The sequence below is a fragment of the Rhinolophus hipposideros genome (assembly GCF_964194185.1).
Source record: "Rhinolophus hipposideros genome assembly, chromosome: 8".
Classification (NCBI taxonomy): domain Eukaryota; kingdom Metazoa; phylum Chordata; class Mammalia; order Chiroptera; family Rhinolophidae; genus Rhinolophus; species Rhinolophus hipposideros.
The window spans coordinates 12,220,924-12,248,544 of NC_138054.1; the positions used below are offsets into that span (position 1 = coordinate 12,220,924).

General features: G+C 41.4%; 1 protein-coding gene across 1 annotated transcript in view; it reads right to left on the minus strand.

Moving 5' to 3' along the window:
- The window catches only part of NEDD9 (neural precursor cell expressed, developmentally down-regulated 9), a 45,328-nt gene that overhangs the window by 12,644 nt on the left and 5,063 nt on the right, over positions 1-27,621 (minus strand). The window contains exon 2 of the mRNA XM_081055449.1: positions 13,839-14,282. Within this exon, the coding sequence (XP_080911575.1) occupies positions 13,839-14,282 (444 nt within the window). The remainder of the gene's footprint in view (positions 1-13,838; positions 14,283-27,621) is intronic.

A 27,621-nucleotide genomic window follows, 5' to 3' on the forward strand; every position in this document is an offset into this window, starting at 1 on the left:
GTTTGGCCAGGCTTGTACCTGGAGCCTGCCACTTAGGTGCCAGCAGGGCTGAGCAGGTAGGGCGAAGGGAGAAGCCAGCCGGGCTTCTGTGTAGGGCAGATAGAACTCACACACTATTGAAAGGAGGCAGCCATTCCTCAGTTCTAGCCAACTGCCATCCAGAAAAAACACACCCTGTGGCGCCAGATCTTTCAGTTTCAGGAGAAACCAGAAATGCGGATTTTCGTGTGATATCTGATTTTTAAAATTGGCTGAAGTATTTCAGCAGCATATTGGCCAAGCTAAACATGTCTCTGGCCCCCAGAGTTCCGGTCTTTGCCTTCATGTGTGGACTTCTGCCCTCTTCCGTCAACACTTTGAAAGCCTCCGAGGGCAGGCCCCGAGAGCTCTTCACAATTCTCTGCCTTGGCAAGACAAAACTACTCTGTTTTTTAATACAGGACCCACCTCACACCTCTGCACCTTCAGTTGTGCTGTGTCATTGTCCAGGGGGCTCTTCTTTTTCTCATCCTCAAATGTTATTCAATTTTCAAGGCTAAGCTGCGTGCCTCTCTCCCATGAAGCCTTTCCCACAGATGCAATATCTCCCTTGTTGGCCCTCCCTGAGCATGTTATCCATACATCTCTAATGGTACTTATCACTTGTAGTTTGACTATTCTAGTGCATCTCATCTCTTAGCATTGTGGAGACAGAGACCATTTCTTCTTCATTTGTATATAATAGCAGGGCCTAGCACATCGCCTTAAATACAGTAGGTCTTCGATAAACGTATTGACTGGATATATTAACAAACTAAAGGAAAACTCAAGGCTTTTCTTAAGCCAGATAATGTGGAACTGGGGAGGATACTAAACAAAGCCTGCTGATATAGGATAAGGTTGGTTTCCAAGTAAGTTAGCTCTAGTTTGAGTGGGATCCATGGGAGAAGGGGCAGAGCTGTCTCTCATCAGCCATGCAGGGTTAAGTGAGGGAGCCAAGAAAGCAGAGTGACTGTTAGATAAAGCTTAGAAATCAGAACCCACAGAAGAATTATCACCAGCACAACTATTTGATGCAAACCACTAATGGAATCCCAAGTAGGGCTGCTAGATGGTTTCCTTTTTCCCAGTCTACAGCCTGCATGTGACACCAACACCTGTGTTCTTCTCAGCCACAAGCTAGAAACATACAGGGGAATTTTGTAAAACGAAATCAAAACAAACTCTGCTTTTTACCTTAACATCAGAAGGAAAATACAGTAGAAAGGAACAGGCTTTCTCTAGTTCTGAGACCAAGTGACAGGCCCCAAGTGACATAGGAAGCTGTGTACCAGAGGCCAAGGCCACAGTGGGTCTTCAGCTCATTGAAAGAATTAGATCTGATGAGGGGAGTGATTGAGAACATCAGCTGGACTCAGGCAGAGCTGAATCTAAATTCTGGCTCTACTGCTTACTACCGTGTTTCCCTGAAAATAAGACCTAGCTGGACAATCAGCTCTAACGCATCTTTTGGATCAAAAATTAATTAATATAAGACCTGGTAGTATATTATATATTATATTATATTATATTATATTATATTATATTATATTATATTATATTATATTATATTAAAGTCTTGTAGTAAAGTAAGACCAGATCTTACATTAATTTTTGCTCCAAAAGACACATTAGCGCTGATTATCTGTCTAGGTCTTATTTTCGAGGAAACACAGTAGCTGTGAGAACATGACCAAGGTATTTGTCCATTCCAAGCCTGTTTCCTCATTAGTAAAATGGCAACAATAATACTTATAGGACATTATGAGTATTAAATGAGATCAAGTACATAAAGCACTCAGCACAGAATAAACCCTTAAGCCTCAGCTATTTTTATTTTATTCATTAAAATACAATGTCCAACACACATTCAAAGACAACCAGGAATGCAGGAGACAACAGAAACAAGACAAACAACAATTTATTCTTGTTTTCTTCCTAATATAATGAGGACGTTGTTTGTGTCTTAGTGGTCACAGATCTCAAGGCTGTTTACTTCAAAATGTTTCATGATTAAATTACGGGAGTAAACAAAATTGGATCTTTCTTAGATTTAAGTCAGATAGAAATTAATCTTCACAAATGCAGAAAGTGTTTCTAGTGAGGTCTATGAGGCAATGGGGATTTCACATCAAAGCAGTTAATGGCAAGAGACTTTGGCCCATGATAACTATCAGTAGATTTACTTAGGTTACTATTTTACTTTGGTCATATCAGTGTTGCCATTGTCACAATTATCACCATAACAGCCCAAGACACTCCAGTGAAAAACCCCAGGAGAAAACACGCTTTATAAGGCTTAGAGATAAAGATATTTATCCAAGAGAAAGATGGCGAGGTCCCAAACCCAGGACACTTTATTGAATTTCTCTTCAGAGGGGCCTTTTCAGTGGAAGGTCACAAGCTGCGTTTGTTAAGAGGATCTAACCAAGAAGTAGGACTCATACTCATCTACAGTGTCCAGAAGCACAATAATTTCTCACAAGACGACTTCTGCTCACATGGTATCACTTATACTGAGGTCTCAGCGAGTCTACTTGGGGGCTGCTTTCCTTGGGCATCCACTTCTCCTCCTTAAAGCAGACCTAGTGGGGGCCTGGCATTGGAGCATCGCAGCAGCAGAGGCCCTGAGGTTAGAAGAACTTCAGCCTCTCAACTACATGTGGCCGGTTTGGTGCAGCACTGAGGGAAGGGGGAAGGGAGCAGGCTGTGCCATTCATGTAGGCAGGCCCTCCTCATCCCCCAAGAGTTCTGCAAAAGCGGACTAATAGGGCCTCAGGCCCTGCCACGGTCTGTTGTGCTTTTTTCTGATGCCAGTCCTACCACCCATCTACTTATCACAACTTCTCATCTCTCTCCTCCAACACTCATCCCTGTTTTGACTCCTTCCCTCCTTCCACGCTAACCAGCAACCCCAAGGAAGAGCAAAGACAGTAAAAGGGAAGCAGAAACATTTTACTATTAGAAACAATTGGGTGTAGTGGATGAGAGACTCGGATGGGATGGGGAGCGTCAGCAGCATTGGTCCTAATCTAGTGTTTACCACTATTATTATTATTATTATTATTATTATTATTATTATTCATAGTTCTACATTTGATGGATGTGTGTACAAAAATGACAAAATCACAAAAACATCATTTTTTAATCATTTTAAGAAAATTTTAAAAAATAGTAAGAAATCCAACTTAGAAGTATAGGGAGGAGTGTTTTGTAACTGTTCTAGTTTCTGTGTCCCACGATTTAATTCTCTGGGTCTAAGTCTCCACAATCCAAAGCAACAATAGGAATGACTTGCAGTACACAATCCTTTGCTTGTGATATCTGGATAATGCCTTGATAATGGACCAATGGCGTTCACACATGAATCTAGCAGAGCATGAATGTGTGTAACCAGCTCCTGATGTTCTGTCCCAAGGTCTAGTGAAGAACTAGGCAACCCAGGTGGTGCTCAGGAAATATAATGAGCAATTGATGAGAAGTTAAAAAGTGCTATTATGCCACAATGATTACAGCACCGATTCATAACCTTGCCATTAACAGTACCTAAGATAGCCTGAATTCAAAGGTAGGCTTCACTGATTGGCAGTCATCTATTTGCATTTTTCTTGGCATATGTGGAAAGTAAAATTAGATCGCTTCCTGTCTATCTTTAACACCCCCCAACCCCCCTGTTTTACTTATAATTTTACTTATAATTTTACACTTTATTTTTATCTCTGGGTTTCATGCATTAACAGAGTCCTTAAATTTCTAAAAAGACCTGTTGAAAAGGACCATTTTACTTAAATGCCCTTAAAAAGCATTAACAGAGCCACCACAGTATTTATCAGGTCTTATAATAACCTCTTTGTCTTCAAGCCCATGAACTGTGTGACCTTTTCCCTTTAAAGAAAACCCTAGGAAAAGAAACATCACTATTATCACTGCCTGCCCATAAGAACTTGGACCCAATTTTCAGATACTGCAAAGTTATAGAAGTTTGTCTGTTTAAAATCCAAGATTACTAGTTGCTTTTCTATGACCAGAGGAAAAGCGACATGTTGCCTACACTGGATTTATTAATTCTCTGTAAATTCTCTCTGCCCAGCTTGGGTGTAGCAGTGAGCTCATTTATTTACTTGCATAGCAACATTATAATGAAAACTGGGTCTGACCCTAAAAAGCCACCCTCACGGCCATGTCCATAGCTAATCCTTTCTAATGCTTCTCTTGTGCTCATCAAGATTTCTCCCTTTCTGCTTTTGGGAAGTGATTTGCTTTCCTTCAAAGACATTTTGATGTCTAATTTTATGCTAGAACTAAGCCTTTTGCTAGTCACATCAAAATCACGGCCCATTTCTTTTTCCAAATGAGGAAAAAGTCACAACCGAAAGCTCAGAAGTGGAATGGGGCTCTTGGGTCACTTTCATTTGACACAGCATTGGGGCGGAGAACCACTCAATGGAAACACTGCCCCGATTGTTAAGGCCGGAGCAAGTCTCCCTGCTGCTTTCAGGAAGCTCTTTGTACAGTGAGTGCTAAAGCAATATTTAGTTATGGAGTGACCAAGCGCCAAAGAGCAGCTATAAGCATTTAATGTGAAAGAACATGATGGGAAATGATGTCTGGGTTCCGAAGTGGTTGAGGTCTTTCTCTCAACAAAGCTGAATAATACAGCCCATGACAGTTGGGTACTGCAAAGCCATTTATTTTTAATGTCCCATGGATCAGAATGTTCTTTGAATGAAAACTATAAAAAGATACAAACATTTTGGTTCTTTTGATGTCCAAATAAATTCAACAGGACACTAAGCAATAAATCTAGACTTTGAAATGGATTTTTGCGAGAAGCCTAGAGATTGCCCTAAAGGGAATGTGATTATGGAAAGGAGGCAGGAGATGAGAATTTCTGGACCCAAATGCCTATGATTATTGCTCCTTCCTTAAACAAGAGACCTCTTACAGCTTAACTGGGAGAAAAGACATGATGGCTGATGGAGCAAAGTGCTCACGTGGCAGTTCTGAACCCAGGGCTATGGCAGGATTGTCGCTTCAAGAGACACCAGACCCACCAAGGGCCTCTGCCAAGCAGTGAAGACTGCACAGAGGAAAATGGGCAGACAATAATGATCCAGGACGAAGTACTTTCTTAGCTCTTGGTAACAAAGGGATAAAAGTTCTCCTTAATACCCACTTCCAGTATGGGACCGGGTCTGCAAACTCTGATTCTCTCTGGCTCAGCATACCCCAACCCTCCCTTCCTGTGTTCCTGCCTGCTCCTTGCTTTCTGTTCACACTGTTCTATCTTCTAAAGGAGACTGTGGTTTCTAGATAAGAAAGTGGACTGGATCCTAAAGGAAGGGTAAGAAAGATTTGCCGAAACTTAAGGATCAACTGAAATTTCTAGCAATAGCTGAGTGTCTTTTATTTAAGAATCTTGAGGCCGGAACATTTCATTAAACTTTTCAAGTGACTCTGGGAAAGAATCAGATAAGGATATCTGGATCATAAAATTTTAGTGAAGACCATTAGAGATAATCCAGCCCTAGCCCTCATTTCACAGTTGAGGGAACTAAAGTTCAGAGAGGTTATTCAGCTCGTTAATGACAGAGAAGTGAACAAGAACCTTGGTTAGCTGGGTCCAGCAGTTCAGCAGCAGCTTTCTCCATGCCCTGTGGCCTGCCCTAGCAAGACACATTAACAATTTACTACTTTTCTAATTTCACAAATAAGTACTCCCAGAGAAAGTGACTTCCTTATTTGAGAAGCAAAATCTAAGATCTGGATATATTATTTTGGCAGTAGGGGGTGCGGGTGGGGGTTACTCCTTTCACTGGCAGGCCCATTCTGGGAGATTTAATTATGTCTGGTTAAATGAAGTTATCCATTTGAAGCAATTGGAAGTCATTTGAAAAGACTGCGTTTCCAATGCAGAGAAAGCCAACACAGCAATGTTCTCAGCCATGTCCCGCGGTCTTCATGACCTGCTCAGGAGTTCTGGGTCAGCCTGCCGTGAAACTGACCCCTGTAGCTGGGTGGTGGGCATTTCCACATTCCTTAACTCAGATTCCCTCGGCTGAGCCTACTCTAAGGATCTGAGGTGGGAGCCCGCTGGACTGACTTTAATTCTTCCTGGCCAACAGGATGCTTTTTTAAAAAAATTATTATTATCATTAGTTTCAGGTATACAAAACAATGTAATAGTTAGACATTTACACCCCTCACAAAGTGATAACCCCCGCCCCCAATCTACTAGCCCTCTGACATCGTATACAGCTGTTACAGTTCCACTGACTCTATTCCTTATGCTATACTCCACATGATAGTTGACATTCAGTATTATTTAGCTTCAGCTTCAGGTGTGCACTGCAGAAGTCAGGATGCTTTTTAGCTCCAAGGATTCTGGTGAGCAGGACTTGCTAATGAAGTGCCTAAATATGCCCACTTATTTTAGGGTTCGGCAACACCAACCATTAGCTGGGATGTAAAAATCATCAGCTTCAGAGTCAGACAGACACAGGCTCAAATATCAATCCTGCCTCTTACTAGAGGTATGTCCTTTAATAAGTTAACTTCTCAGACCTCAGATCCCTCCCCTGTAAAGTGAAGGTTGTAAGGAACAATTTATGAGGCTGTTGAGAGGATTAGATGAGATTATGTATATAACGTCCCTAACACAGAACCAAAGCACATTCAGGTCGCCCGCACTTTAGATGTGAAACAATCTTGAAAAATGAGAGAGTACCTTAATAACATGCTAAAAGCTACCCAGTCAGTGGGTGGTACATCTGGAAATGAGTAACTATTCTGATAAATAACTGGCTTCAGCACACTATGCTTTAAGAAAACCAAATATAAAAATTATTCAAATAAATCAGATGTGATTATGGTATCACTAAAGGATTTTTTGCTTCAAAAATTGATCTACTCTGGAGTCCCTTTAAAGAGAAGACTCCTTGGTACTCTTCAAATGTTACTGGCGTTACAAGTTGTAAGGAAGACACCCTATCCTCGGTGAGTCACACCTGTCCTGCTAAAACAGGAGCAGCACAGATCTCTAGAATTGTGCTTTGACAACTAGGCTTACGGCACAACTGTTTAGAACCCAGGGCATTTCGGATGGTATCTAGCTCTGCATTTTGTACCACGTACTCAAACAGGTCCACATTTAAAGATGTGTTCAACCAACATGAAGTTTGAAATCCAGTAAATACATGTATCCTTTTCTCTCCCTCACAAATTGCGCATTAACCGCTTAGCCACACATCACAGTATGCATAATATCTGACCTATTCACTTTGATTAAGCACAGTCACTTAGAATGAAATCATTGAAAAGGAAGGAAGATTACCTCTGTTCGCTTTGGTGTGGCTTTATAACAAGTTACTAATGCACCCTTAGAAATATGCAGTATCTCTGAGCTTTATAACAAATTGCAGCTGAGTTTGAAGACCTTGGCACGGAGCAAAAGAAAAGGACCTTTGTTCATGTTTAAGGAGGTATTGCAGTTTGCTCATTCCACTGGCGTGGGTGCCTTGACTGGAAAGAGATACTTCTCATTTTCAAAGTGAGCTCATCAAGTCCTGCCCTTGAATTGCTCAAGGGCCTCAAATTTTGTGTAAGGTTTAAAATTTGCCTTGACTCTTGAGGGTAGAGATTTTAGATGAAAGTTCACTTCTCTGCATAGCTCAAATATCCGTGTGTTGAGAAAATAAATTCATTTAAATTAGGGTGATTTTTTTAAATACAGAAATGCACAATTCTGGAACATGGTCACACTTCACTGAAATGACGAAACTAGAGGTACCCTCTGCCCTGTCAAACTGTTTTCTCCCTGCTGTTTTTCAGTGTGTGTGTGTGTGTGTGTGTGTATGTAGGAAGAGAACCAAAAAAATGTAAGGTGAAATCAGAGTTTATCTTCTCTGGGAGATTTCGTTTCCGCTAAATCTATTTTTACTTCTTGGTAGACAGATCATACAGCTAATTTACAGCAGTTAGTTGACTGGTAACTGAGAGTTGCTCTGGGCAACCAGATTTCACAATGCTTCAAATCCCAATAAGGGAAGTCCTCAGTTCTTAACCAATGGCTCTTTGTGTGTGTGTATGTGTGTGTGCATAAAATTCATGATGACTCACTGTCTAAGAAGGTACAAACATTGTAGTTAATCTATTTTTGGTTCTTATATTACCTTTCAGGAATGGGCCTAGAAGACTAGTCTAAAATTTTTGAATCATTTCCTGCCAACATATGCTTGTGCCCCATTTAGGTAGGTAGGAAATGATCTCTAAAGATGATGTAATGGGGTTGAGATAAAGCTTACCATTGGTTGAGTTTTCTGAGTACCATCCCTGAAGCAGCCCTTGCCCCAGCCTACCTAGCAACCACAGACATTCTAATGGCCAACCATTACAGTTCTAATGAGCCCACAAACTCCCCTGAGATTAAGTGAAATGTTCAACATATTTTGGGACCGTCAAGGAGGACACTGCTGGAGTACAGAAAGCAAGCTTCACTAAGGACATGAACATAGAAATTGTATGCATAGGAGTTCACAGGTAGAAGAGAGGACAAAAGGCATTCTGGGTAACTAATAGCACACACAACGGAAGCTCTGGTCGCCAGCACAAAAAGTATAGTCCTCCTTTGTCCGTGACTATAGGAGAGTTAACTTCTTGTCATCTAAACTGGGCAAAACGCATAAAAGTTAGGTTCTCAGGCGAGTTGAACTTTACATCACTCATGCTTCAGATGCAAATTTGTTATGTATAGATAGCTATGATTATAGAAAACAGATGGTGACATTTTCCAAGACCCTTGTGGGAGAAAATGACCGTGTATAATCTGACATATGTCATAACATATTGTAATGAGCTGGATGATGGGATTTGAACAGTGTGCGACAGAGGATGGGTGATAAGATCAAAACCACTTTTCAGTTTATTTAAAGGTCAACTCACATTAAATGCTTCATTTCTTGCTTCTGCCTTGTTCATTTGCTTGTTGGCTGTTATCTGTGTGCTGATGCTTTGCTGTGAGCTTCGTCTATAGCAGTAAAGAGACAGCCATGGCTCCTGCCTGCCCTAATGGAGTTTGTAATTTAGCCCATACTGATCTTCAGAAGGACTCAAGGCAAATCAAATTCCACCAGTTAGAATAAAAGCAACCTGTCCAATGAATAATCAGAGAAACACACATAATTCCCTGTGAAGATCAAGCTCAAAACTGACGAACTCAGGTGGCAGCAGTTTTACTGATCTTTGAAGAAAAGAAGTGAGGCTATCTTAGACATTGGTAGACCTTAGACTTTTGGATGTTTGGGGGCTCCAGTCCAAACTGTACTCCCATATCAAGCAGAAGTTTTGCTTTCAAAAAACTGAGAACACTTAAAAAAAATAATTCAACTTTTCAAATTATTGGACAATGAGTAACTATTTAATTTAGAAGTGCCTGTGAGTTTTTGGCAATCATGGGGCATATTTAGAAATCTTTGCAAACAGAAAAATCTAACCTACAAATTGTTTTATATGTAATGAAATAGTTATGAGCCTTAAATGCAATAATTAATGAGGTTGACACGATATAGTTTCCTACCCATTTGTCTAAGTGTTTATTAATTTCTATTTTGCAGTTTTTGTGTTTCATATTTTGGAGCCACATTTTTTTTATTCAGCACTCAGACTTCCTCATAGGCCCCAGTCATTCTGCTCACAATGCCTAATGGATAAACGCGGAGTGAGACAGACCCATGAAATTACTGTGTTTCCCCAAAAATAAGACAGGGTCTTATATTAATTTTTGCTCCAAAAGACAAATTAAGGCTTATGTTCAGGGGATGTCATCCTGAAAAATCATGCTAGGGCTTGTTTTCTGGTTAGGTCTTATTTCTGGGGAAACATGATAAGTACATATGTCAGTGTCTACTGTCTCCAGATAACTGTGCAATTTCTTTTCCACTTTGACAAATTCTTGTAGAACCAAAGAGAGAGCCACATGCTCAAAGGGAACAACCCATGTGCTATCAGTCAAGTATTTGCATATTTGGTGTATAGTGAGAAACACAAACGGGCTGATGCAGTTCAAAATAATATCTGAAAAAGGAAAGAAAAACAGGGCAAGAGGAACTAATATTTTTAAGCATGGTGCCAAGTCCTTTCTATATATTGTTTCATTTAATTCTTACAACAACCCTATGATTATTCCCATTGTACAGATGAAGCAACAAAGCCTAAAGATGTTTAGTAACTTGCCAGGAATAACAGCAATGAAGAAACAGAACCAGGAGTCGGCCTGACCACAAAGCCCATGCTCTTTTCACAACACTCATGCTGTCTTCTTGTTGCACGAAAGGGTAGGGATTATATAATTATCTCTCCCTAACTGTTGATTTAATGAGTGATGAATGTCTTTTAATGTGGATAGGATGCAGAAGGTGGGTAGGGGCTGGTGTTTCCCAGAGAGCAAAGCTGAAGTGATAGAAGATATAATGCACTGTCTTTATTTTTCCTCAGTGATTCATTAGTAGAAAAAAATTGTGGTGGATAAAATTTCCGAAGCCCACAGTCTGTTAATAACATCAAGGGAATCTTTAACTATGGAAAGTCCCTAGTCACAATCAGATTGGAACATATCCAACCACCTACATGGTTCCCTCACTGTGTTTCTCGGAGTGCGGTCCTAGACCACTTCCCCTAGAACTATCCAAGGAGTTTCCTAAAATGCAGATTCCTAGCCCCCAGGAGTAGATGCTGGGGAAAGGCCTGGGGAGCTGCAATTACACTCACCCTTTTCCCCCTCTCCAGGTGATTTCTATGTTCCCTAAAATTTTAAAACCATATTTTAGTGGTTCAGAACAAGATTCCACTGCCTCTTCTTTTTCTTCTTTAATAACTTTAGAGGACCACAGCTTAAACTACCAAGGATGTCTAGGTCTGGGTTCACTATCTTTTTATAGATGGGAAAGTAAAAGAGAACAATGTGGTACAGGGCTATTTAGCAAGGGCTGTTTAGCTACAATGAGAACCCTCCTACCCCCACCTGAAAACCTCACTGTACCTGGAGTAACTTCTGGGGTCTTGTCTTAAATCATTAGAATAATTCTCACACATTGAGAATATCCTGAGTGAGAAACTTACACTGAGGGACATGTTGACAGAAGTTTTTAAAGCAGCTGCTGTTACCTCCTGAAGGTTAAAATCACCTGTTAGTAACCAAGTCATCTCTACTAGGAAGGAAGGAAAGAAGGAAGGAAGGAAGGAAGGAAGGAAGGAAGGAAGGAAGGAAGGAAGGAAGGAAGGAAGGAAGGAAGGAAAGACAAAAGGAAGGAAGGAAGGAAAGAAAGGAAAGAAGAAAGGAAGACAAAGGGAGACAGAGAGAGAGAGAGAGAGAGAGAGAGAGAGAGAGAGAGAGAGAGAGAAGAGGAAGAAAGGAAGACAGGAAGAGGAAAGGAAGAGGGCAAACTTACTCCCTCACTCCCAAGGGGATGTAAGCTGATGGACCGGTGGATAGGATGGCGGTTGGCAGCCTAGAGAACCAGAGGTTCTAAGATGACTTTCAAGCTGAGGTCAGGGTATCCTGCAGAACACTTGGTGTTTGGCAGGGAAGAACCAGGAACATTCTCTCCTGCCCTTCCCATCCTTGCCATGTTATCACCTCAGACCCCACCACTCAAAGCAGCTCGGCGCTCCAGGCCTTATCTCCTCCTGACCTCTAGTACAGTCCGCGGGGTTTGTTTGCACCCCTTCGATGGGCTGGCAGAGGTTCTTTTCAGAAGTTGGTTTCCTCCTACAGGAATCACCCACCTTTTGCTATACATAAACTGTTCCACTGATTTTAGAATTTAAAACACAATCAGAAGATCCAAGTTCAAGAGCCCAAGGGTAACCCCAGCCCCCTAACATCAATCCAAGGGAAGGAGTGGTCAGTCTCCTCTAACAGGATGGAAAGTCACAGAGTGAATCTGCAGCGCAGTTACAGCAAATAAAATGGGAAGAAGTCTGAAGCTTTAGACTTTTCAGACTTGGAACTATAAAGGTTGAGTATAAAAAGGAAAACATGTCACCTTCCTGCCAAAATAAACTGTGATGAAAGTTTAGACCCCACCATCTTTCAGCCAAGCATTTCCTGTTCTGGCCTCCCCCATCTGCCTTGCACTAGCCCAGATGAAGAGAAAGCTATTTTTATGGTGCAAACAACCAGTACTAAGAATGAGAGAAGTTATTTATTTATAGTTACACCTTTCAACTGTTCTTTTCCCCCTCTCAAGACAGAGGCCTGGTTTGGCTTTCCTTTTGAATCCCAAAATCCCTGGGGAAAGAAAGACTTTGAAAGGTCATGGCGACAATCTATCGTCTGCAGAGATCATTGTCTTGGGCAACAAGTCAGAAAGCTGTTCGCCACTGCTTGAGGAATTCCTCCTAATGTACACACACTCAACTTAGGCAACACATATGCTCTTGAGAAGTGTTTTGTAAAAATACTTTATGTACAAAAGGTGATTTGGTCACATGTGTGGTTTTGTTATTTAAGAAATCTAACAGTAACCTCTCCCCCACCCCGCCCTTTTTTTCCAACAGAAGATTCCATTATCATGCAAATAGTTATTCCCTAATTGACATGGTTTTGTAACTTCATACTTTGTATTAGGTTTTCTTGCAGCGGGCCCCCGGTATATGCAGTGTTCTGAGTGAACAAGCTCTTGCTGGTATTGAACTGCCTCTGTCCTCTTGTAATTCAGGGGGCTTTTCTTATTTAGTTACATTTGTCCATTCTTAATACCAAACCTCACAGGACCATCTGCAGACTCTTGGAATTTTCCAGTAAACGAGAGAGAAAAGCCCTCCCCTGTGACACTACAGCAGCGGCATCGTGGTGTTGGCTATTACCCCTACATGCTCACTGACATTATTCCTCCCTGCACTCGACATTGCAGTGTTTGCTTATGTCCCCCCACTACAGTGTAAGCATCGTGAAGGCTTAGTTCACTCTTTAATTCACTGCTATATCACAGGCATCAAAAATATACTAGATCCTTAAAATCCATTCAATTAAAAAAATTTCTAAAAAAAAAAAAAATTTCTATTTATCCCAAATTGTTACAGCATTTGGAATTATATCGCGTGATGAAAAGGTCCTTCCCGTTTTTTAACAGGATGCCTTCCTCAATATCCTAGCTCCACTATTTTCACCCACTGGCTCAGGCATTATTAAAGGAATTACTTGAAGGATAAGAGGACGGCTCCTTTCTAAATACAAATATCTATGTGTTTTATATGAGTCAAACTGTAAGCTAGCCACTCTGCAGAACAAGTTGGTTGGCAGGGCCCACTCCCACCTTCCTTGTTTCCTCTACTTCTAGTGGGTTCTTTGTGTAGCCAGGCCAATGGGTCATGATTCAGCTTTTGGTGCAAGGAGGGTCCTTGTTGAATCATTGTGCTTGTACAAACTTTGGTGCCTTGAACCACTCAAGGAAGAAATAGAAAAGATTGGAAACTATTTGAGTGAAGAACCTAGGTCTAAAAGCAGATCTTTTAGAAAGATGAAGAGAAATGATCCAATGTGACCTGGAATGGCACAGGAACTTATAAGAGCTGTGTATCAACAGTAATTGGCACATGGTTAGGTGCTCAAGAAAGTTTTACTGACTAACGAATAGAAAAATGATGCAAAAATACTGCCCGAGCTAGGGTATTTAGGTATACTTACTTCTTGGAAGTGTCAAGTTCTTATTTTAGGAACATTTCTATTACTCTGCGTGCACTGGGAAAAAAAATAAGTAGTGTTCTAAGAGTCAACAAGCTCTTGCTGTATTGAACAAAAGTATAGTCAGTCACTCACTCACCTTTTTACTTAAGTGGGGACCATTAGCCCCCCCAATGCCTCTCTGTATGGATGGTACTTGATACACATCTTGTTCCTGGGTACCATGGCCAGTGGGTACTTGGTAAATTCCCTGATTTGGATAGGAAGGTGGCACTTGATAGACGGTGTCTCGAGGAGCACCCTGTGAGTTTGGCACTTGATAGAGCTTCTGTTGGCCAAAGGTCTGGTGCATCAATCCAGAAGTAGGCTGGTCCTGATTGGAGGAGGTCTCCTGCACGGGGCCAATCAGTAGCTTCACCCGGTTGCCTGGGACAATGCCTTGCCGACCATGTAAGGAGCAGAGCCACCATCCTTCCAGTCCTCCTGTGTTCTGCTCTATGACAGTCAGTATGTCTCCCTTGCGAAAGGCCAGTTCTTCAGCACACTCTGGAACATTGTCATACAAGGCTCTTGCCATAAGATTCTAGGAAGGAAAGAACAAAGGGAAATCATGTTAGAATATTAGCGCAGTCTCTTTAACACCTAAAGCCCATGCCCTTACGGAGAGGTATACCTCCTGGAAAGAAGAGAAGAATAAGTCTGAACGATAGCCTGTAAGGAGAAAAACAGATGGTGCAGACAAAAGACAGATACATACATGCTGTGTCTGCCACCAATGACGTCAGACTGCCTCCTTGGAAAAGCTCAGAACACCACAAGCAGTAGACGCTCTGCCAAGGAGCGCTTTAAAGACTCAGATGATGGTTTACTGTACAAAACAGTTTTCTTCCTTTCTTATAGCCAGCCTGAGGAACAGAATACTCCAAGATATTCAGATGTATACAACTGACATTGCTCAAGTTTTTCAAATATTGGAGGGAAAAGAGTCAAAGAACATTCCTACTAATAAACAGTACAAATGGCATTTATATTTGGTGTTAAAATGGAAACAAAAGGACACTTATATATGCCTGGTGGGGCTTAGAAATTCTTATTTTCAGTTGATCACAAGGTCCTTGTATACCAGGAGAATCTCCAAGCAAGCATTTTTTCCCATGATAATTAAACAGAGCAAAGTCGGGGAGTGGTTTATATCTCCAGATTTGCTGGCGAGGAGCTACAAAGAATTTATCACACAGAGGTAGATGCCATCTCTTTCTCCTTTGGTTTTTTATTCATACCTTCCTGAAGGGCCCTCCTCACCCTGCCGCTATTTCCTACTTCTTGAGTCTCGCCATTGACATCAGAAAGGCTGTGCCTTCCCCTTTCAGAGGCCCAAAACACTTTCTCTCTTTGTATGAAGGCCTGTCTGGCACATTCAGTACTAAGCAGACAGCCAAAGTAGGCATTCAGCAGAAAGTGGGCAGGCAGTATGTGCTGACATTCTTGGAAGCCTTTCAAAGGCTCCAAAGATTTCAGTTCTTGGCGTTCGTAGTGTTTTACAGCATGATGGCAGCCATCACCACATGCCGGCTCCTTCCCAGCACACAGACAAGTCAGGGAACATTGGAAATCCACCGCAAGCACTTGGAAAACTAAACGTGATCTCTCCAGTGCATCACTAAAATGTCTGGATGCACTAGAATGATGATCATTTGTGGGACAAAGGACGGCTGATTGGATGGATGTTAGTGGCTTTACAGAACAGTAGCATTGGAGGCTGCAGTTTGGACTTCTGTCCCCTGTTTTCTTCTCTAGAAAAGTGGACTTGTACTTTCGGCCTCATACTTCGCATTCCTTTATAACTGACACACATTAATCATCTCCCCCTGTACTGTGCCCTGTAACCACAGGTCTTACACTGTGTGCTGGTTCTCTGCTATGGAGTGGCTGTGCTATGTGAGGGATCTCCCCTCTGGTCAGTGGTTGGGAAGGGGTCCAGCTTTTACTCTGTGAACTAAATACCTCTTAGTGCACCCACTTAACCTAAGGAAAGGAGATAAAGCCATAGAGGTCAGTACCCAGGAGGCCTGGTGCTGCTCCTTAAGAATAAGGTTGAAATCCTTGTTCTCGAGAGTTTAGAGCTCTGGGAAGTCTATGACGTAGACAGGTGAGCAGTGAGGGAAGCCAAAAGGAAAATGAAGGGTTTGTGTTCTTGGTGAAGGCTTTACTTTGTATTTATATTCTAGGAAGTTTTGGTTTCCTTCTAATAATTAAAAGTTCACATACATAAAGACAAATCGTGTAGCATTCTACTCTGGCTTGAAGAACCAAATAAGGATGGTCATAATCCTAAAATCTCCTCTGTTTCCCTTCTTCCATCTTTTGGGTGCTCTGTAATTTAAAAGAAAAGTCACAGATTATAGGAGACGGGATTCTGGACTTTGTACCAAAATGAGTTGAAGGAAATTAATCCACCAGAGTGTACTGAGATTACGGAGCAGGGAGAGAGCTGACCCCTCTGGCCTTGGTCCCTTTTTCCAGGGCCCATTCAGCAACTGAGAATGGCTGGTAAAGAAGCCTCAACATGAGATCAGAAGTGATAAAGAGTAGGGGCCAGTTCTATGGGAACCGAGAGTTGCTAGCTGTGCAATGACATTGGCTTCAAAGAAAGGAAAGAAGAGAAACAGAAGACAGTAGAAAGGGAAAGGTCTACAGACACAATCAGCATAAATAAGTTGGAGGCTTTCAGAGTTGGGCCACTGCCATGAAATTCATGAAGCGCTGAAGTAGAGTACTGGTAGTAGTGCCTGATCAGAGGCCGAGAGAAACCCCTGCGTGAGACTTGTTCTGGATGTTCTTTGTGTCCCGTCCCAGGGACCTTCCACCACCTGGTAAGCAGCATACTAATGCTTCTCGATGTGCCTCAAGAGCTGCTTCTCTGGGAATACTTCAGAGCCCAGCGTCCTTGCTAATGGAGCCACCAGGGGTGAGTTCTGACTAGCTGTCCATGATTTCCCAGCAGTCCTCCCCACTGCCTACAGAGATCAGGATTTAGAAAGAGAGCGTGGCATGGCTGTTAGTGGCAGGCACCCGGGTGCTAGTGTGATACCTCATACACTGATAGATATTCTCAGCCTTGTGTGAACAGGACTATTATTTAATATGTGTGCAAGCTACAGAGAGCCAGTGTCTATACCCTGACACTCTCCCAAACAGAAGATTCCAGCTCCAGAGACCTTTAGAGACACCTGGACCTAAACTCCCTGTTTTACAGGTCTGAGGTGCGGGGCAGTTTATTATCTGCCCCAGGCCATACTGTTGGTGTCAGAGAGGGGAATAGAACAGTGGTCTCTTGGCTGGATTCTCTTTCCAGAACTCTAAGCCACCTTATCTCTTCTATACAATGTTCTCCTAATGGGGCTCAATTCCTTCAGTGAAGTCCTAAAGATGACCAATTCTTCTTGTCATGTCTATTGAATAAGTAGATTCTTGGGGTTTGATGTCCCAGATGAGCGACTTGGGCAGATTACTTCTCTGCTTTGTGCCTCAACTTCCTCATCTATAAAAACCTCATGGCTTTAAATGAGTTAATTCAAGTCAAGTACTTTGACATTGCCATACATTTCGGAAGTTATTATGACTAGTTACTTAATTTGTTGGATGGCACTTTGGCCTTAGGCTCCCTACCCTCTTTGCCTCCTCTGCTCTCAGTCAAGGGGTTGGTTCTAATCTAACGATGCTATTATACATATCTGATATTTCCCTTGCTCACAATTATATTTAGGAGAACTGTCTCTCAAAGCAATGTTTCTTTAAGTTAATAATGAGTTCTTGGCATTGCAATCTCTTGTCAAGTATCTGCCTACCAACAGTGATAATGAAACTATTGGTTGCATTCAAGAGACCTGAGACAGTGGATGAATCTCATTAGATTCCAGCAGAGTACAATCTGTGAAAAAGTGGGAGAAAACATGGGTAAGCAGCTTGACTTTTGGAAGTATTTGGTGTGTGAGGCAGGAGTTCAGTAAGACGGTAACAGTAAAATTAACTTCATCCGAAACACAAACCATCTTATTCGAAAGTGCACATGCAACTCATAAATAGGCAAATTAAGAGTTCATTCCTCTGGCTAGGAGAAGGTGGAGGAACCCTCCTCCTTCAGTGCAATGGTGTGACTCCTTAAGGCCACAAAGTCAGGAGTTGATTATCTGAATATCTTAGAAAAACCCAGGAGAGGCAGATCTACTCTTTCTCACTTCCACCCCCATATTTATCTCCATGGCAGGAAAGGTCAACACAGAAACAAATCAAGGAGAGATAAGAGAGCTATGTAATTCTATATCCAGTTGGATGGTTAGCCTCCAGAGACTGGCAGTTAGAAAAGCAGCTTGAGCTTGGCAAAGCACCAAAACAGTTGGGCACAGAACGTGAAAGCCAGAAGAACTTAAAACAATTTAATCAGGCTGGGATGGTCAGTTCAATTCTTTCACTTTACAAATGAGAAAACTGAGGCCCAAGAAGTTCATGATTTGGCAAAGTCACAGGACCGCGACAAGAATTCAGGCTTCCTGTCTCCAGCTCCAGAATTAGGACAGGATTTAATAAAGTCAAATACATGTGCTACAAAAGTTGTGGTTCCAATCAGGATTGGAAATTAGCCCTTAGGGTCATAAATCCTATTTGAGGGACACTAATTATAGCAGCCTCTAGCATGGATCCCCACCCCAATCTTTCTTGAAACTCTCTTCTGGCTTCCGAGATACCACTTCCTGCTTCACTCTCTTCTCTTGTTCTCATGACCCCTCACCTTCCTTCTCTTTCACAGGCTAAAAAATAAAACTAAAAAATTGGGGGGCTCATTTCTTAAGTGATCATGTTCCAAAGGGATCTCTACTTTGCACTTTTCTCTATATGCTTGTTCTCTACAGCAAGTCACATCCATGCCTATGGTATCTAAATACAGATAACACTCAGATCCATAGCTCCAGCCTAGATATTTCTTCTGTACTCCAATCCCACATTTCCAGTTGTCTATTGGGTATGTTTATCTTGAAATCCAGTGCAAAAACTCCTTCTCCTGCTTTATCTCTCTTAGTAGTATGCACACAGCTGCCCAAGACAGTAGCCTCAGAGGTTTTCAGACTCTCTTTACAACCTGAAACCCAATCAGTTTTCTGTTTACATCCTTCCTGCCATTCCTAGTTCAGGTACTCAGCAATGTTCTTTGGGGGAATACAGCAATTCCTTCCCAACTGGTTTTCCAGCATTTAACCTCTTCCCATCTTAAAACCCATCTTCCACATAACCAGAATGTTATCTTTCCAAAACCTATCTGATTGCTTCTCTTCCCAGCTTTCTGTAATAGTTTTTCTTACGGTATGATTTCTACTAGCTCATTCATTTTGGGAACTCTTTAAGTTCAGAGAGCTGTCTCTTTCCTTTGGCATTTTCAGAACTTTATTCCAGTGTCTGAAACAAAATACACACTTGTTAAATATTTGCTAACTTGAAATGGATTCTGGATTCTGATTTCCTGGTTCTCTATGGAGAGAGTGAAATTCTTTTCTAGAGAAATCAGCATGATATTTGGTCAAAATTTTCAGATGGACATGGGAAGATAAACCAATGGAACCAGAAAGATAAATGATGTGTGTAAGTCAGGCATGCCTCGTAGCTGGAGAACGTGGGAGACAGCCAGCAGGAAAGCGCCACCCCCCCCACTAAAACAGGATAATGACGTAGGTGGAGAGCCCAAATCTCATGTCCACAACCACTGAACAAACAGGAAGGCCAGGAGGAACTGACCATCCCAGCCTGATTAAATACAATGTTCTCTGTAAGAGCTTTCTCTCCCTTCTCACATCTGGCGGCAGGTGACTGAGCACCATTCATACTTTGCCAGGACTTTGGTTTCTGCTGTTCCTGGTTCCCAAGCTATGCCCGAGGAGTGGGAAGAAAACAGAATACAGAGCCAGAACAGTGGGTACAGAGAGCTCTAAGTCATATGACAACTCCCACATCATCCCCCACCCTTCCCTGCCTTTCCTTTCCCCCACTGCTATCAAAATGTCAAAAGCTTATTACTCCTAATTCCAGGGAAACTATCTGTTATTCCAAATATGGAGAGGTGTGACTTGTAATTTCCATGACCATTCATGCTGTTCTTTGGAGAGAAATGAGACACAATGGCTGGTGTGTCACCACACTAGGACTGATAGCATCATCAATGGCCCAACTTCCTCCTATTATTTTTACTTTATGCTATATTTATCACGTTGGAGCTCCTGCCACAGCCTCAGGGCTGCCACATTCTCGACAACATGGCTTTCACACACACACACACACACACACACACACACACACACACACACAGCACGTACACACACACACACAGACACACAGCGAAACAGATCGTGAGAAACAGACACAGTACAGAAGGAAATGGCCATTGTCAAGGAAATCAGTCCTGAAGGAAGCGGCTGCAGGATGAGCATCATCACTGTCAGTCTGAGGACACAGCGGAAGAGAAAGAAAGGCTTGTATGCTTTTGTGTCTCTGACAAAAATGAGTTTTAGGGGCCGGCCCTGTGGCTCAGGCTGTTGGAGCTCCATGCTCCTAACTCCGAAGGCTGCCGGTTCGATTCCCACATGGGCTAGTGGGCTCTGAACCACAGGTTGCTGGTTCAACTCCTCGAGTCCCACAAGGGATGGTGGGCTGTGCCCCCTGCAACTAGCAACGGCAACTGGACCTGAGCTGCGCCTTCCACAACTAAGACTGAAAGGACAACAACTTGACTTGGCAAAAAAAAAAAAAAAAAGTCCTGGAAGTACACACTGTTCCCCAATAAAAGTCCTGTTCCCCTTCCCCAATAAAATTTTTTAAAAAAATGAGTTTTAGTCTGACCATTTTGGCTACCTCCTACCATCACCTTTAGAAAACAGGGGGATGTGGGATTTCCCAAAAGAAGCACACGGCTGTCATCAGAATACATGGACATCTATAAGTGTCTGGATTCTGCTTCTTGGAATATTTGGTTTATACCTGGGTTCTTTCATTGGATGATGTGGAATATCAAATTTTCTGAGTTAGATCTTGAGATTGTTAAATTGTAGACACAGAATTTTCAAGTTCAGGAATTAGAAGATATGATACATAGCACATCCAAGTTTTTTCTCAACAATATTTGTCGATTGTGATCTGACTCACTTTACATTATGTGATCTGAACTAGTCACAGAAAGGCAGCAGCAGGCCCACTAGTCTCGTAGGCCCCACTAGTCCCGTGTCGTACTGCCAACCATCAGCGAGAAGCGCCCAACACGTGTCACCAAAGATTCCTCTGCCACCTAGACCACATTTCAGCCAACGATTTTCCTTTCTGGAAAGTGCTTCTAAACCCCTACGATAGTTACAAAGCTTATGTGAATATCTCAGACCTTCTGTGAGTGTTCATATCATTTACTCTACCACAATTCCTTAAATTTTCTTACATTTTCCAGCCTTGTGAACTTTAGCCATAGCATTCTCTTTGAGCATTTCTGAGTGGGAGATGCTTTAAGAAACGTCACATTAGACACTTGCCCTCTTAAAGATATTCTTTGACATGCAGCAGCCCCCATAGGCACCATCAGGACACCCTCTATGTGAGCTCCTGAAAGGCTTCCAAGTTTGGGAATCTTAATGTCGCTTCCATATTGACATATCCCTATTCAATGAGGGATCATTCAGAACCCAGCATTCTTTTGGTGGCTCATATGCCAAAATAATACCACTTCCGGAGAATTGGTGAGAAGATCTGATGCTCATTGCAATGTGGGTATTTGGATCTCAGGAAGAACTTCTATCTGACAGATTTGGTACCATGATATAGACAGCATAGCTGTGAGATTTAAAGTCTTTCTTCAAATGCTGTATTCCCTTCCTTTCCTGCACTAGAACTAATGCCAGCTATTGATTTAAGATTGATATAGGACAGAGACCTTCACATCTTGGTGTTTGTTTACCATGAAAGCAACAAAAGCCTGGAGCAAATCCCTTGTTTCATATTTTTAAAAAATTACAAATGAGTTGGTAAGTAGGAGTGCATGTATGAGTGTATGCATGTGACTTCACAGCCCACTTCTATTATTTCTTGGCCAGAAATTGATTGTTGACAGTATTTGAGAAAAAAAAAAAAAAAAAAAAAAAAGGTTTTTCCTCACAAGTCTGATCATCATACATAATACATGTGTCTTTAAGAGCTCAATTTCCCACTCTGCTGTGGTCTTTCAGATTGACCTAAGCAATTCCTAAGGGTCTTAAAGAAGGTAGAAGGACACCTAAATGTCTATGGGTATTGGAACCAGAAGTCTCCCATGGCTTGACCAGAACCAACTAGACTAGACTTTTAGATTAAGAAGAGGTCTTAAAGATCATTCTAACCCAATCTTCTTTTACAGCCCAGAGAGTCTCCTATTAGATTAGCAGCAGAGCCAGAAACAGCATCTGGTTCCCCTCTTAATCTAGGATTTTTTCCCACTGGACCAGGATGTACTTCCTGAGAACCTTCTCCATGTTAGAATTTAGTACTGTTGCTATTAAGCCTTGGAATTTATAAGCATTTCTCCCAGGTTGCCTGGTTTTGAGAGATTTAAGTATAGCATATTGGCAAAGGATCAAAAACATGGGGCAGGCACAAACTGTTTTTAAGGTTCTGTCCTTAGATAAATCTGATAGGCGCCATATAATGATGAAGGCCCGACACCCACTCACCCAAAAGATAGGTTTTATTAACAATAAAACAACCATCTGGATTTCAGCCAACATTGTAGTGTTGGCACCGGCTCACATCTGCCTGTCTAGACAAATCCCTCCAACATCCAGGTACTTGGGGGAAGTGAAATGAGAATTGTGATAAAGGAATAGGGACTCCAGTCCATTATATTACAGTATGGTCCCCCAAATGACAATTTCTCAAAAGTCAAAACACATAAGTTGTAACATCTAATAAAGTATTTGAAAGAAGGGGGAAGATCTTCCTATTTTTACATTCTCATATATCTTATCTTCTAGCACCAAGGCAGGCAGCAGCCCCCGAGGTATGACGTTATACCTAAATACAGTACGATGCAGGACCAATATCTAAATATAATGCCAGTATCAATACGTGTATATCCTGGAAACCTTCGCCTGTCTCCCAGCCAGAACCCAACTGATGTAACTTGGATTCTAGCCCTCTCTGGAACGCTTTTGGATGTCCCCAACCTAGGTTTGGTGCCTGATTGCTATTATCCCACTTAACTTGTGAGGTCCTCAAAGAGTTCTAAAAAGTGGATCCGTATACTTGGCTGAGGGGACGTATGCAATCATATGCTGTCACCATTGCAACTGCAGAGCTGTCTCAAGAAAAAACCTTTAGATGCTGCAGCTTCTCAGCTCGAAGGAGAGGAAAGATGGCAGGAGCAAATGGAATAAAAAATAAAAAAACAAACAAAAAATACCTCAAAATGAAATCATTCAATGGCTAGGTATATAGACAAGCTCCTACACGTACATATTACATACCAGTTTATGAGACTAAAATAGCTTTCTTTAAGGCCCGGCTCTAAATGCCTGTTCCATATTGAGTGTATCAGACTGTCTCTATGGCAACCTTAATTCTCTGCAGTCTGTCTTCCTCTGGCCTGATGGTTTTACATGTGACATGGGGGAGATCCCATGCTTCTTAGTGTTTTGTGGTACGTATTTGCTTGAACAAATTGGTGCTAAGCATAGAAGACGACATTTCCTTTTGGTTAGGACCTGTTACATTAAGCTCAACCTTGGTCATGATAAAATTATGGCAAACAATTATATAGTTGTATTTTTGCGCTTCTATCACATCAAACCAGTAAGGCAATTGTTTTTAGACAGAAGGAAATAGGGGAGATTTAGGCCAGCGATTCTTAACTAGGGGGAATTTTATCCTTCCAGGTGACATTTGGCAATGTTTGGAGACATTTTTGGTCGTGTGAGTGAGAAAGTGTGTGAGTGTGAATTTGTGTGTGTGTGTGTGTGTGTGTGTGTATTTTACTGGTAGCTGGTGGGTAGAGGCCAGGGATACTGCTAAACATCTTGGAATGCACAGGACAGCCCACAACATAGGCCTATCCAGCCCGAAATGTCAATAGTGCTGATATTGAGAAACCCTGAATAGAGGAACGGAAACTAAACTGAATTAACAGAGTCTAGTCTCAGTCCTCATATTAGAAGACTAATGACAATGAAATCACACCACCTTTTGTGACTCTGCTTAGCCATCCGCAAAATAGGGATAATGGACATGTTCTTTATAATAATATTATGAGGAGTCATGAAATTATATATGCGAAATGCTCTGACTTCTTCAGAAGAAAGTGTCTCTATAAAATCACAGCACAGTTATTACTGCACTATTATGAGCTATGAAATTGTGTCCTAAGGACTGTACTCCTCCCCTTCAAAAATAATTCCTCCAGGAAAAGAAAACAAAACAGAAATGATCTCATCATGATTACACCTGCCACACCAAAAAACAGACACAGTTCAGAGAAACTAAATTCTTTCCCTCCAGCAATGAAGTAAGCTGCGTCTGTAATTAAGATCTTAATAAGGGAGGCAGAAGGCTTGAGCAGACATTGCAGGCTACGAGGCAGAGCCACCGCCCGATTTCAAACAAGAACAATTGAAATACAATCCCCCTGCTGCTGAACGCTCTCCTGTGTTCTCTGCACAAGTCCACACTGCAAAATGGGTTTTCCTCCATTACTAAAGATGCCTATTTCTGCAAGAAACAAGAAAAGGATCGCCTTCTTATTTACAAGTAAATGTTATTTATAACTCTATATGAAAAATTTGCTTGCATCCACTTAAAAAAAAAATGCCTCTTAGATAATTTCCCGTCAAGAGGCTGACATAAGGGAAAAGGTATACCGCCTTCCACCACTGAATGATCTCTGGAGCAGCTCATGGGCTAACTATCCAGTGACCATGTGTTCCTTAACTTTTCAAGACAGTCCCAGTTTCAAATATCCCTCCCATTGTCAGACCATATGTCCCATTTTGGGGTTTGTGAACTATAGGTATATTTCCTTAAGTACAGAAATTACATATGTTTTAAACTTAAAAAAAGATAGGCATGTAAGTATGTATGTTGCTAATGAGTGTGCCTTGGGTGAAGTCAGGATTTGGGAGAAAAAAAGTCAGGTACTAATAAGAGTCTTTGATTCTGTCAACGGACATGTTCTCTAAATGACAAGATGATCTTTATGGGGAAATGAGATATATTTCAAAGTCATCTGGGCCTCTGTGAGACTGTCTAGAACTCTAGCTTCACAGTGAATGGGGTTATTCAGAGAAAGAATGCTGTTGGGCTAACTGTATTGCTATTGTTCTCTCCCCGTGCCCCGATCTAAGGGTTGCTCATCACACTTAGGTCTGAGTGAAAAAGATTGGAGAATCAAAAAACAACATGGACGTTCTATCCCAGAGGAGCACTCAAAGGAAAAGAGAACTTCAAAATGTTGCTGTGCCCACACTGTACTGAAGTCCTGCTGGTCCACTAACCCACTTCCTGCTAATCTCTAAGTCATCCTACAATTAGTAACACACACGCACACGTACACACACACACACACACACACACACACACACACCCAAAACCCAAAAAACTCATTGACAGATTACTAACATACACTGTTGTATACTAAAGCCTGGAGTGTCTGGAAGTCCACTTTACTGCCTTCCCAGTGTGCTGGCTTTGCTTATTATGGTTATTGGGGGTTAGGGCTGGAGGCATGGGGTATCCCAGCTCATTCTTTCAGTAAAGCACAGAGAAGACTACACAAGTTAGCCACATCTCCTGGGTGAAGTACTAAATTAAGGGCAATTGACTGACTACCACAAATTAATGAGGTTAAGGCTAATTCATATAAGAGATAGCACAGGGTTTCCACATAAATAAAAAAAAATCAGGAAAAATATTGATGGCACATTATCCTGTCTAAATACAGATTGCTTTAATAAATAGAAAGATCTGGTTCAGATCTTAACCTTATATGACTTTTGGGGCAACTTTCTATGGAGCTTCAAAATAACCCTCTGACCCCCGCCACACACTCACAAAGCGTAAAGGAAGGAATCAAACTTGAATTCCAAAGGAGCTATCAAACATTTTTGTGCAATGCTTGACTTATACATATTCACGGTTGCTCAATATTTATTTCTGGTAAGCATAAACATCAACATTGCACATAAGGAATGTTTTTGGTAATATCTTGTAACTATTACCATGACATACTAGAAATTTCAGGAGGAATTCTCATTTGCAGCATACACATCAAGATTAACAAAGAAATAAGACACCTCCAAATCGATGGACCCGGCCTTTGGATAAGGGCCTTGAACCACCTACTTCAACATTATTTAGCACCATTAATGGTTGGAGATGAGGGTGCGGGGAAAGGGATGTGCTCTTTTTAAAGAAGAACTGGCATTTAGTAGTCCATGGTGGGGCCCAGACATATATTGAAAACATTCCACTGGCAATTTTAATATCTCGCTGCCCACTTCCTACCTTAACTATGCAAAGTCACTGACACACGCTATCACTACTCACATTTTCTGGAGTGCCTATTCTATCTTCCTTAAAGCATAGGCCTCAATTCACCTAAATTACATTGACTACTAAAACTGTGGTCTAAAATAATCACTCTTTCCATGGAGGGTGGTAAAGGTCACCAACAAGGCCATTTATCTTGAAATGAAGATTCCTTAGGAAGACAGTCTTTTGCAGCTAGGCTGTCATGTTCCCGGGGCTGCAGAGTCCTCATTAACCAGTAAGAATTACCGCAGGGAGATGACTGGAATGTTCAAAGTAAATAAGACGGAGTGGGTATTGTGGACGAAGTATAGATGGAGGGGGTATTGTGGACGAAGCATAAACAGGTCTTTTTTGGGGGGAGGGGGGGTCTCCTTTCCATGCTCATAGTCTTTGTAATCATCCATTGCCTAGGAAACCGGCAGCTACTCTCTGGTGTTTTAAGTTGGAAATATAGTATTTCTTCCCAGTGGCCCTGTTTTGTTTATCTTGGCAAGGCGGCTTGATAATTAAGTCTATATGTTACTGCAGAGTAATGCCACGGTCCTAGTGGCTGGCATTTCAAACCAATTTGTCTAGGTTTCTTTCTGACCCTAAAGTGATCTAAAAATAGATAACCAAGACCTCTTACTTTACATCTACGTCACTCTAACGGACTGTGCTAGGATAAGGGATACAGTTTACACTGAACTCTGTACTCCACAACTTACTACCTTTGTATTTCACCTTTGATTTTATAAATTGATGACTTTTTCTTTTCTTTATGAATATATTTGCTTTGGGGAAACAATTCTAGTGAATGTTTCTTCTTAAATGTTTATCTATACAATGCTTGTATATCAATCTATATATCTGTGTATATATTATATATATCTTATAATGTGTCATGTAATAGCTGCTTTTTATATGCCTACTATGTGCTAGAAGCTGATGATTTTCATATCTTATATCCTTACAACTATCTGATAAGACAGGTATTTTATAAATCCTACTTTAATAAATGAAAAAATGAAGTAGCTTGCCCACTGTACTGTTAGAAAGTAACCTAAGTGGGATTTGAAACAAAACCCATGTTCTTTCTACTATGCCAAAAAGCATTAAGACTCTAATGGCTATTTTGTAAATATTTCATGTAACTCAACATTCAACTCAATATTTGTTCAGTACTTACCTTGAGCAAGGTCCTGTAATTTCAGTAATGTCAAATCTGATTAATAGTAGTGAAGGTACCAAGTTATTAATATATTAGCAAGTGGGCACATAGGTGTGCTGGTAATTCCCTATGTGTGGCATTTGCATTTCTACAATACATATCCGGGCCCATGGAATACTGAACACTATTTAAC